We start from the raw sequence: 13,255 nt of genomic DNA on the forward strand, positions 1-13,255 counted from the left end.
TTTAGGATCTTTTAAACATAATTTGAGTTGTTTTTAATCTATCGTCTTGCATTGTAAATTTCAGCTATTCTGGGCGATAAAATGTCCTAAAAAAATCATTTATTTTATTTTTCATATGAAAATTTCAAACTGTCTTAGTTTGTATAGGAATAATATACTTATGTGAATATTTTTTATATAAAGTTCTGGAAAAAAATATTCATGGACCAAAATGTAGGTGCAAACAAAGGATCCCATGAAAACAGCATTTCTGCTGAAAGAACTGTTCATACTATCTCCCAGGAGACGCTTACTATAAAAGGTTTTATAGATGAATTATTGAATCAAATACTGATAGTCCAAAAAGACAAGCTCGACTGTAGAGCAATGATTGGTGCACATTGTATTTTACATCCGATAATCCAGCTAAAATCGTTTTGTACAGTACATCCTGATTCCAGTTTCTGTCCGTAAAGTTGCCGCGATCTTCATCTGTACCACGTGGTATGGATCAAGATGGAACGAAAACCTGAAAGATAACAATTGCTGCATACTAGTAGTGCGTTCCTCCACCAAAAGCCCTAAGGTCGCTATATTACCTATATAGTTGTGCCGACGTTATATTAAGCTGTCCCCTACCCTAACCACGCTATTTAAATAAAAGCCGAAACAATTCAATAAATTGTACTCGTGCACCACTTGATACTGATTTTGAAACCTTTGGTCAAACTTTTCTATCTGTTTCGTCACTTGAAACTCATGCAACGGTTAAACATTTTTTCACATCAGATATACTCTTAATCTCGTAACTAAATAATTATATAGTTCTTTGAAGAAATCGCACATTATGATAATTATAAAATATTTGGTTAATAATCATTGAGGATATTGTCAAACAATGCTTAGTCTCAAATATTTCTGTTATCTCGAATAAACAAATTGTCATTACTACTTCTGCTTTAACTCACTATCAATATGGGGGAAAAACGATTTTACCGTCGAAGTAGTCGTGCCAGGATCACCTTTTCTTCATTCAGGGCAAAATGTTGACCGATACAATTTCTGAAAAATAAACAACAAAAAAACCCAATGATAAAATCAAAGTTACGTCGCAATAAGTTCGATTTATTACATACTCATTTATAAACTCCGTTAGGTAAATTACAACGGAACCTGAAACGTCGACATTTTTCCATACTGACGTCCAAACTTCATATCGGGGTGCGTGACGTCATTTTTCACGTGTGTCGTCGCGTGTAAAATGCCTTTAACGACGACATTTTCAATTTTACTCATGTTAAAGAACAATTTACATCATTTATATAATACATGTACTTATACGTGTAGATGCGTATATAATAAAAAGATTATTAGATTTGCATCGGGAAATATGCACGAGTTCTGCAGCGGAAATATTTCGCAACTTTAGGAAGGTTCGATAGATCTATATAGACGGATTATTATTTCAGCGCGCACTGTCTGAATTCCTCTGGGTATACTTAAGTTTTTATGCAGATGTAAAATAATCTAATGCATTATTTCGAGGTAGTGGTGGTAAAGGTGTCATCCGTCAAACTCAGCAGTAGCAGGTTCGCAACATCAACTCCGTATGTTACCAATGCAGTACTAAGCGGAACCGCGAGTGACCGTCGAGCTTTATTAGATAGAATCAATGTAAGTGTTTATCAAATAAGCTATAGCTTTCTATACTAGGATTCGTAAACCAGCTTAATCAAAACTCTTATCTAAGCAACATACCTTGGTCCGGCTGAAAAAGGCACAAACTGGTAGGAGTCCATTTTTGCAACATTTTCTTTCGAGAATCTCTCGGGTTTATAACTCATCGGATCCTCCCACACATCTCGGTTATGATGTACACCGTATATGTGCACAGTCACCGGAGTTCCCGCCGGAAATTTGCGGCCCTCTACTTCAAAATCGTGCGTAAACTCCCGTTGTATAAATGGAACTGGGCTATAGTTTCGCAGGCTTTCTTTCAAGCACATCGTCAGGTATTCTAGCTTGTTAAGATCCTTCCTGAAATAAATGTATTAATGAAGCCTTTATCTGTGTCCTAAACACATACAATATATCTACTGTAAAGAGAGAAAATACATTTCTTGCATACCAGACTGGGATTTCTGGAGACTTCATTGGTCTGAAACACTCTATCTTTCACCCGGGGGGTTGGGGTGGGGGGGGGGGGTGTAAGATGATGCTCGTGCTGTAAATGACGCACATCTGTTTAACTGTTTGAGCGGTAACTCGGCTGAGCCTCGTTACCGCCAAAAACCGTTACCCTCGAGCCGGATATTCCCATCTGCACCTACCAACAGTGAAAGAATCTTATAGTATGTTGCAACTTTTATTTCGAGTATTGAGCAGATCCTCCGTCATTTATGCCATTAGACTGGGATCAGTTTGTAAACAGAAACCCGCGTCCGGATGCAGACAATATTCTCAGACTGTAACATTTTTATTGATATTTTTTTACGGGTTGGGGTGGAGATGCAGGCGGCGTTTATGTCGTTTTTCAACTATTTCATTTAAAAACGGTGATAAGCTAACCTACTATTTAGCACCAGTACTGCAAACATCGTTCTCTGCAAGTAACTGACAACTTCCCCGCATGAACCAAGGGTGAAGGGCCACTTACCATTCTATTTCTTCAGTATCTTTAGAGCTAAAAATCTCATCAATTTCCTTTTGTGCTTTCTTCTGGTATTCCGGATGTTTCGCAAGAGCATACAGAGTCCAGGAGATAGAACTCGCAGTAGTGTCATGACCTGCATAAAAAAAGACCGAATCAAACATTGTAATAGCTGTCCGCTATAACAGATGTCGAACAAAGGGGGAAAATGGAAGTCAGCGTTTATAAGGGCACGCCTGATCATTTGTGACATTTTTTTCGGAATTCCACCATTTTAAATTGATAAATAAAAAGTAAAGAAATACGAGTCAGTTCTAGACAGTCACATTGTAGAAAACTATATTCTCGATTCGGAAATAGTAGTGTAAAATAGCTGCGCTTCCTGTCATCAGTTTATAGAACCAAATTGTTATCGTGTGACTTTTTTTCGGATATTTGAGAGACTGTTTGCTGTTTTTCTTATATATCATGTATATTAAGAACGCATGATAGAGGCATGGTCCTGTAAGCTTTATTTACCATGAATATTACTGAAGATACTGAAAGAATAGACTTATTATTGTCTTAGAAGAGCCAGTCTATTAAGCTTAACAGTGATTTTTTTCGCTCTTTTTTCTATCTTTAATGTCATACATATTACATTATCAATCAATTAACGCAGTCCGTCGGACTTCATTTTTCTTTAACAAATGAATGCCTCATATTCATCTCTTCATGTATTCGGGACCAAACTGTGTTACCAAGAAGGATTTCAAGCACACGAAATCCAGAAAAATAAGTTTACCTTCAAACATAAAAGTGTCCACTTCATTCCTGATATCCAACAAAGACATTCCATTTCCCTCCTCGTCCTTCGCTGTGAGGAGTATGTCAAGGAAATCTAAATATTTGCCTTCTGCAGGTTTTGTAGATCTTTCCTGTAATGAATTATGGAGTAAATTACGAACATATGTATAATATGGCATTTTTCAGAAGTTGACACGTATGACTGTTTAGTTTTACTCGCTTTGAGAATTACGGTCATATATAAGCTTTTTTCAAGATAAACAGTAGTATCTTAAGATACTTGACCTGTAATGACACTCAGAAATTTTCGTGTGATTACGTAATCTCGTATGCTTTTTCGGCACTCTTCGGCCTTAACAGAAACTATAACAACCGAGGAATGCCGAAATCACATACGGAGAAAACGTAATTGAACGGAAAATGCCGATTGTCATTTTGTACCCACTACCTTAATAATAAAGTTTCTGTACAAACACCATTTGAGCCGCACCATGAGAAAAGCAACATAGTGCATTTGCGACCAGCATGGATCCGCGCACGGTCTGGTCAGGATCCATGCTGTTCGCTTTCAAAGCCTACTGCAATTAGAGAAACCGTTAGCGAACAGCATGGATCCTGACCAGACTGCGCGGATGAGCAGGCTGGTCTGGATCCATGCTGGTCGCAAATGCACTATGTTGGTATTCTCATGGTGCGGCTCATTTTATTTATATGCATATGTTGTTGTTGTAAGATGCAATACATGCATCATCATGCTATCTTACTTCTCAATTTCTGAAAAAAATGTATCACGTGACTAACCAATGCTTTTTTCCGTTCTTTGATCACCTCTTCTGCTACTCCATGGACGTAATCGCAGTACTTCTTGAAGCGGCGACCCGTAGGTGTTAAATAAAAAATGAAATCCGGGTACAACATGAGACGCCTGAAATAAATGGTTTTAAAGAGATAAAACAGATATTGATAAGCTCTGTTTATACGCAAAGAAGCGTTCCAAAATATAACAAAACTTTCAACTGGAAGAACATGCGAATAAAATATTTATTGCGGTTCATGTGATTTTTATAAATTTGTCTTTTATCATCGTATAAGACGGACAAGACTGAATTTTACCAACGAATACATTGCTCTTCCGTGATATATGTTATTAAATCGCCGTAAAATGCATCTCTTTCGCTCACTCTTTTCGCGTCTCTTTTTCCTAACGTTCTAAAACAAATTTCTTCTCAAATGACCTATTTGAAATGTTATTTTTTAAATTTATCAATCTAACGTTGTTTTCCTTTTTACTAAGCCAGACTCGATAAAACGAGCAAGCCAGTCTTGTAAATTATATTGTACTAACTTTTCCCTCTTCCACCATATCTCTGACAGTTCATTTACAGCAGTAAGATATGGATGTGCAGACCTGTAATAAAAGAAAAACGTTATCAGCATCAACATAATGCTGATGTTACCTACCCTTGTTTCTGATGTACTTTTTATCTCCATTTACTTGGGTACTCACATTTGATATATAAACATATACCCTGACTTCTGATGTAAAATCTTACGGTTCTGCATACCCCGAATTTTCTAGCATAATTTGGGTTCTGACATTTGATATTACCTCTCCTGGCCTCTGTTATTACATGTATACCCTGGCTTCTGACATAAAAATCACTGCATTTACAAGGGCAATAACATTTGTCTTCGTGCATAATAGTCGCTATTTACAAGGGTACTGACCAGCTGGTACTGACATTCGACATTATCTGCCCTGGCTTTTGACATAGATATCATTGTACGACATTTGAATTTATGTACTCTGGCTACTGAAATAAAGTTAAGTTTATTTACAAGGACGCAGACATTTGAATTTACTTTATTTACAAAGATACAGACATTTGAATTTTTGTACTCTGGCTACTGACATAAAGTTAAGTTTATTTACAAGGACGCAGACATCTGAATTTACTTAATCTGGCTTCTGACATAAAATTAAATTTAATTAAGTTTATTTACAAGGATACCGACATTTAATTCACCTACTCTGGCTTATGACATAAAGTTAAGGTTATTTACAAAGATACAGACATTTGAATTTACATACTCTGGCTTCTGGCATAAAATTAAGTTGATTACAGGCGTTTGAATTTACTTACTCTGGCTTCTGACATAAAATTAAGTTTAATTAAAAGGATGCTGACATTTTAATTCACCTACTCAGAGTGGCTTATGGCTTATTTACAAGGGTACTCTTACCCTGGCTTCTGGCAATCTGTTTCGTAGGAAAATGCGCAGCGTAGTATCACATCGAGCGTGCAGCGACTGATGTTTGTAAACACCTCAAAGTCTTCATTTCCTTCCGCGTACTTATCCAAATTGTCCTTGAAAATGATAATACAACAATGTAGATAAAGTATTTTTACATTCCGCATGTCATTTTGCAATTCTATCATATAGTTTTAACACAGAACATGAAGACATGGGTTAATTTTTAAGGTAATTATGCATGTTTGTATCATCTTCATCAAACAAGGAAATCAAATTCTGTTCAAATTCCATTGTCTATCCTCAGAGAAAAGCGGTAACACAGATGGTATACATACATATGTGTCTGACTTTTCGATTATGGAACTTTAAACGGGCGTTATAACTGTCTCGAAAAATCTCTAATTTAAACACAATATCGGATATAGAACAATTTTGCAAAGTTGGTTCAGAAAATTACAGATGCACAACTACAATCCCAAAATTCAAGCTGATTTTATTACATTTAATATTTGGAAGTGCTGTGTGAACCAACTTTTGTACCTACAAAGTCTATCTGTATATTATAAGTATATATAAATATACGGTATATAAACATACGGGTGGAACGAAGTTCCTGTTTTTAGGACAGCGCCGGCAATTAATTTGTATTAAACTTTAATGAAAAATTACACCTTTCCACCAAAATTAGTACGTAATATTCTGAACAATAAACAAAAGTTATGGAACAGAAAATTAATCTGGTTATTCTAGAAGTTTATTTTGAACAATTACTTTACCATAAGTTTCTCGGCGGCTTCGTTGTAAATATCTACATATGGTTTTAGAATATCGAAATGGAATGCCGGCGTCAACAGCCGCCGGGATCGAGCCCATCTTGCTCCGTCCGCAATCAGCAATCCTCTCCCGAGCCAAGGCAATCCAAATCGGTACATACCGCCGAAACTTGTTGGTTTGGGTTCTAAATCAAAATATAAGTTTTATTTTACACTGTCGCTCTTTTAACAGTCAAATATAAATTTCGCACGATATGACTTTTCTTTGTTTTGTTTAAGCTGATCTGTTCAACCCGACCTTTACAGAAAGGTCTTACAACACACGTTAACTACGCTCGATGTTCCCGGACTTGTCGTCAGTACCCGCACCTAAGAAAGAGGTCGAGGAGCTCCCAGTCTAATTGCGCCCCCATCGGGATTCGAACCCGCGATCTCCGGACAAGAAGTCAGATGCTATACCCTTACTTGTCTTGCATAAAAATTATGGCAAAATTCAATTGTAATAAATGAAAGTAAATACTTTGTCAAAACCTTGGCATCTATAAATTCGAAAATTTTTTTTAAAAGAAACGTTCCTCTAAAAGAGTTTTGTGATCACTCTCAAATATCCAGTATCAACTAAGTTGCTTCTGAGCTTTTAAAATCTGACCAATGGTAAGGTTGGATTCCGAAACTGGTCTCCAAAGTTTTGCCTTTTTCATATGATAAGTGACTGCAACGGTAGCCTAGTGGTAGAGCGCTCGCTTCGAGTGCGGGAGGTCGTGGGTTCAATCCCTGCCCGCGTCATACCAACGACGTAGCTTCCTCGCTTGGCGCTCAGCATTAAGAGGATAGTACTAGGATTGGTCAGCCCGGTGTCAGTACAATGTGACTGGGTGGGGTATCATGTCACGTGTCTACGGCGTGATATTCCAGTGAGGCAGCACTATATAGTTGGGCATTGTGCTCACTGCTACAAGTAGATAACGTCGTTTATATGACTAAACAATTGTTGAAAAAGACGTTAAACCCGAACACACATATGGTAAGAAATAGCCTAGTTTTAGAATCCTTTTATACAACAGCGGAAACATGAATGAAGAATAAAATAATACCAGATGTTTTCATAACCGCCTTTACTGTGGTTGGATGATTAACGATGACAGTCACTCTGGCTGGGCCGACCCACAAGCAAAAATATCGGCGAAACTTTGATCCCAGTCCAAGTATAAACTTTATTCTCTCTGACGGTAATTTGGGGAACTACAAAAAAAAAAAACAACTGTTTTTCACTAGAGATTTTCATCCAAGCTAACCATGCAATCGACGTGTTTTTTCTGTTGTTTATCTAGGAATTTTGTCTTTTTTTGTATATCTCTGTAACAACAAATACGTATTCTTTTAGTCTGGCATTAATAAAGCGGTTCATAGAATGCTGCCAAGTAATTATATCCGTATTTCTTTATACATGTACAACAAATTAATATTCTCAAATCCATGAATGCATTGTCACAATGGAAATGATATAATAAAGTATTGACTGGCTTCAAAGTACTTACCAGATGAAGATGGCCATAGAACCAATGTCGTCCTGTTGGTCCCGGAACATTTTTAAAGTACACATTCAGTTTTCTAACCTGACTGATCAGCCCTAGTACCTTATAAAGAAGGAATGTCCCAGTTAACACTGACAAACTTGTTAATATCACTGACTCTGTAAGATTCCAAGAGCTGGGTACAATATTTGATACTGTAGTACTCCCAAACATTGTTTTCTTCTAAAAATTACTCAAATGCTAGTAAACCAGGAGTCGATGAATATAGCAACTACTTATGTAATAAGATCTATCTCTGAAGATATATTTCGCTGTAAATACCAATTTTACTATATTTTAGATACCAAATTTGGTATTTCATCAAGGATGTATCAAAATCAAATGTTGAATTATTTTATCTCGTGTATATTTACATTATCTGAACTTAAACTGATACTAGTCCAGTAATCGAAATTTTGTAACCGTTTCTGGACTGGACACGTGAGTTCACGCTGATATTAGTGTTAATGTGACCATCTTGTTATAAATATTTCTACATTTAAACCTGTACTAAAGACTGCCGCCTCATAATAAAAACCGCTTCATAATAACATCCGCCACAGCTTCTAGTATATAACATGCTTTGAAAGGTCTTAATTAATTTTCTCTTCCTGTAAATCAGTTTACATTTACCTGTTCTAAAAGTCCATCGGTTAACAAAGACCCTTTATCATTTCTCAAGACTGTTCTTTAGGGTTGACTGCAAAGGAAAATTCCATCCTTAAGAATAATGATGAAATAAACCGATTGTAAGTGCCTCAGTGGCTAAACCTTACACTGATTTACCATTTCTCTGAAATTCATTTTGTTTGTTTTGGGTTAAAACGCCATTTTTGACAGTATTTCAGTTATGAAACGGTTGGCAGTTAACATGACCAGTGTTCCTGGATTCGGTACCAGTACAAACCTGTTCTCCGCAAGAAACTGCCAACTTTCCCACATGAATCAGAGGTGGAGGACGAATGTTTCAGACACAACGTCTTTTATTAAATCGCCGTCAAGAACATACGCCTCGGCCGAGGATCAAACTCAAGACCCCGCAATCCATACATCTGCGCTCTCCCTACTGAGCTAAGCGGGCGGGCTTCTCTGTGATATATTGATTAGGATGTCGGTCGGCGTGTTAAATTTGTCGTTTTTTCGTGTTGTCGTGTTTTCGTGTTGGCGGGGCGAAATGGCAGAAATCAGTCACCATAGCCACCACTTATTCACATAAATAAGTGGATATTGTGACAGCCAGCTAGCTTAAAATAGTTTATATTGAAGACGATAGGGGCGAACTCGCATCTATGAGTTGGAGGAGAACAAAATTGATAATGTCTATTTTGAATAAATGTTAAAATTCTTGTTATCATAACATATCTGACTAACTGAAAAAAAAATCAAGATATCTAGATAACGTAAATGAATATATGGATAGCAGTAGTGGACACTAAAAGGTAGTTTTGTCCTGTTAAGATACTTAAGTTGGTAGCTCGAAACTTTTCTACTTGCTAAATGATAACTGAATAAGTGACATCTGTAGGAAAACTTCGAAATAGATAAGTGTGTATGTGGTTGGCAGAAATAAGCCATCACAACCTTCGGAGTAAAACAATATAATTCGAGTTTATTCGGGGCCGGACTTCTGTTGAAATTGAACTGGGAATTACGATCCATGCTGGTTGCAAACGCACTATGTTGGTTTTCTCATGGCGCGGCTCAATTATGTATATTTGCCTTGTAAAGTTGTCTCCTATTGGTGTAATGTGTTTGCTGTGTTTGAAAACTGCCCTCTTTCATAACATAAATTCTAGTCTATGATTACTGTCTAAAAAGAAATTATACATTTCGATGAATATGCATTTTTACCAGCAGAGCATTTTCATGCATTTTTTTTAAAAATCACTGCAGGACAATGAATATATATATATATTCACTTATATTTGCCAATGTTAACACATATATGGGCGACTCCTCGTATACTTTTAATGGGAGGATAGTGCAAGATACAGAAGACGCTCAAATTCCAGAATCGTCCCTGGTTTTTTAGCGCGACAGGTGTAAAGTGGACTTACTGGGAATAAGATAGTGTATACTTGGGAATAAGGTAATGTTTGTCCGTTCTGATAGTTCAGTCAAGAGGAGATTTTTTTTCTTTTTTTTTTACTGTATTTACAGTATTTTATTATACATTTTGACAAAATTTGCTACATTTTATGTGTATTGAAAAAAAAAGTGTTATCAAACGAATTTCTCCCGCAATGCAAACGATGTAAACAGGGGGTCGTCTCATTCACGCGAAAATTACTTAAATGAAGTATCATTATTCATATGTTTTTCGTCCGATATTTTGGTGGAACTAAAATAGTTCTTGGGAAACATGTGATTAGATATACATGTTTCGATTTATGGAACACGTCATAATGTATAGGCATTAAATCTCTTGCATTGAGTGTACGCACGCATTGAATGTACACGATTAAACCTGTGTTAAACCTAACCCTAACCTTTAGTCAGTATATAGTACACTTAATACGTGCGTACATCCAATAGGGGCGATTTAATGTTGACGTGTTATAATGGAAGTCTATGGAAAAACAATTGATGGTCTCTAACCTATGAAGCACCACTTTTATCAAAATGTTATTAATTTTTATTTTGGAGAAGAGGGGAATCGAACTCACAACCCCTGATTTACCTGGTAAAATGACTGAAGATTTTCTCCTGCTTCAAAACTGATATAATATTAAAATATTTAGACTTAATTAAACAATAAATAAGAAACTGATGGCCTTTTATGCGATTTCCGGGGTTTCCAAACATGATGATGCATAGATCTATGTCAAAATGCTCATTTTCACCTCGCTAATGGCTCATTGTCACAGGGGCAAAATAAAATGAAAATGGCTTTTTTTTTCAGAAACATTATCATTGTAATAAATTTTTAAGTGTATAAAATTTTTACTGTATCCCAGACCTTTACGTTACTTCCACCTGTGGTTACCGGACCCCTAGCCACTTCCTAATTTTTATACTTTTCCCCTCCAATCCCAAGCTTAGATGCTTAGAAATTGAAATGATATTAAGATATCTACGTAAAACCATTGTTGATCGCGGCCGATCATTTTGAATAGGACAAGTATATGTGCGCTGGGGAATATATTTCATGAAGGACATGTGAATTCTTTACTTGTGGGTGAAACAGGTCTCATAAGCGTAAATGCGACTAGCTTCTACTGATTATAAAACATACCGTACGATTTGTTGTGAATTAACTGTTGTTGTACTTTTAGTAGTTCAACCGCTACCCCTGTTTAAGAGCAACATTTAAATCAAAGGCCTGAAGGGCCTGAGAGTCGGCCAATGATTGATGTACTGGTAGTATAGTCTACCAGTTTCAGTTTGGTTTTAGTTTTTTCCCTCAACTGAACAGAGATTTTGTTACAATAGATGAAATGGACATTCAATTGATGCCTAGTAAAACTTTGATTGACATTATACAAGTATTTAAACCCAATATATTTCTCTAAAATTGAAGAGTGGTTCGCAAAAATAAAAATGTTGAAAGTACAAACTACAATTTGACAGGTGACACTAAGATACTGCCCATGACTATAAATATTTTTCCAGTAAACATTTGCCTCCGGCATTACCAAAACAGGCAATTATCGGCTGGTATATATTCGCACATGATAAAATTTGAATATGAAAATTTATATATTGAAATTTTATAGCGCGGATTGCCACATACAATTTGTAACGGATGGACGAAAGAACTGTTCAAATATTTTACAGATAAGGGGCCTGGCAATAACCGTGTCACACGCTAGGTATTGTTCAATCATATTATAAGGGATGTGAATTTAAAGTATAATTACTTTTGCGTTTAAAGACATGTAAATGTTGCTGAGTGTCAATATATAGTGTCATGAATGTTTACACTGACAGGAAAATTGCGCATTCGAAACTAAGAGAAGTTACTCGGACTAGCTACCAATTTCGGAAAAGATAACCAATATTAATAAATGCAGTTCTTTTTTAGTTAAAACCATCATTTATTCTATTTCAGACCTGTTAACCCCTTCAAAACCATGTCAGTAGTCCCCAAGTCTATGTACTTTCAATTATCTGTTTTGATTCATGTAGACAGACAGGCCCAGACTAGGCTGAAAAAATGTTTGAGCCATTTTTACGTGGTCGGTAGCAGGGTGGGTTTGGGGAGGGGCGTTCCTTCCCGCTTTGAACTGCAGTCAGATTTTGAAATGGGCATTGTGGCAGGTGGTAAAAGGGCAAATGTATCAAACTGTAAAGTGGCAATATGGGGGGGGGGGGGGGGGGGGGGTGTGGGAGGATACCCCCTCCTGCAATTAGGGTTTGGGATATCACCACAAGGAAATTTTGAAAATGTAGACCCTTGATACAGCCTTTGGTGCGATTTCTAACTGAAAATTTTATGTTTCAATTTCTAAATATTACCTCTAGATTCTTTTTAGTATTACAATATTCAAAGTATGAATGACTGTCACTTCATATTTTTACTTTCAGGTCATGCCTCAGCACTAGAATATAAGTCTGATATTGATTCTATGTATGTATTATAAAAATAAATTCTAGAATCATTTCTGTTACAATAATATCTATCATGTCTGTTACTTTAATGTTTAAATTTCATAACACAGCTCGATATTTACCCAAAATATTATATACGGATATGATTACACTTTCTTTTATATCGCCAAAATCTTCAGTTTCAACAATATGTTTTACAAATTGTGATGATATGAAGACAGTTTAGCAGCAATTGGCAATATCTGACATTGAAGTTTACGGTGAAATTATTTAAATCATTTCATAAAAAAAAATGTTTCGTTTCGTCAAAGCACTCTAACATAGACGATCTACTTTCGATTTTAAAAACTACAAGAAAATACAATTTAATGTTTCGCCGATTTGTTTATTTCTCGAAAAATAAGAAATAATATCATTTTTAAAATCAGTAGTAATTAAACAAATCAGTAAGAGCTCTTTCTCGGGATAATTTATCCGCTTACTGACTGCAAAAATCAAGCCATGTGTCATCATGAAAAGCAGAATGGGTGACGGTTTCATTTTTTTGCGAACCTGAATCGTAAGCAAATTATCCAAACCAGTCAAAATTCAAGAAAGGTTACGATCTAGATTCTTTCTAGTATTACAATATCCAAAGTATGACTGTCACTTCATCTTTTTACTTTCAGATCATGCCTCAGGACTAG

At 36.1% G+C, this 13,255-nt stretch overlaps 1 protein-coding gene across 1 annotated transcript; it reads right to left on the reverse strand.

The window, feature by feature from the left end:
• Positions 1-35: 35 nt before the first annotated feature.
• Positions 36-8,421, reverse strand: LOC128552618 (ultra-long-chain fatty acid omega-hydroxylase-like). The gene is made up of 11 exons (XM_053533662.1): positions 7,983-8,421; positions 7,539-7,686; positions 6,448-6,629; positions 5,660-5,784; positions 4,761-4,823; positions 4,217-4,340; positions 3,414-3,546; positions 2,636-2,765; positions 1,738-2,016; positions 976-1,041; positions 36-508 (listed from the first exon to the last, which is right to left on the reverse strand). Exons 1-11 carry the CDS (start codon positions 8,190-8,192, stop codon positions 406-408), a joined length of 1,563 nt encoding a protein of 520 aa, XP_053389637.1. The 5' UTR covers positions 8,193-8,421; the 3' UTR covers positions 36-405.
• Between the last annotated feature and the right edge of the window lie 4,834 nt (positions 8,422-13,255).

The sequence above is a fragment of the Mercenaria mercenaria genome, unplaced genomic scaffold (assembly GCF_021730395.1).
Source record: "Mercenaria mercenaria strain notata unplaced genomic scaffold, MADL_Memer_1 contig_2963, whole genome shotgun sequence".
In the NCBI taxonomy this organism is placed as follows: Eukaryota; Metazoa; Mollusca; class Bivalvia; order Venerida; family Veneridae; genus Mercenaria; species Mercenaria mercenaria.

Bases quoted from the DNA above. Each gene is read 5' to 3' on its own strand.
- LOC128552618 (XM_053533662.1), bottom strand. From the start codon at position 8,192: ATGTTTGGGAGTACTACAGTATCAAATATTGTACCCAGCTCTTGGAAT. The intron at 7,687-7,982 runs GTAAGTACTTTG...TTTTTTTTGTAG, and splicing joins TCTATGGCCATCTTCATCTG to TTCCCCAAATTACCGTCAGA. The intron at 2,766-3,413 runs GTAAACTTATTT...TTTTTTATGCAG, and splicing joins GGACACTTTTATGTTTGAAG to GTCATGACACTACTGCGAGT.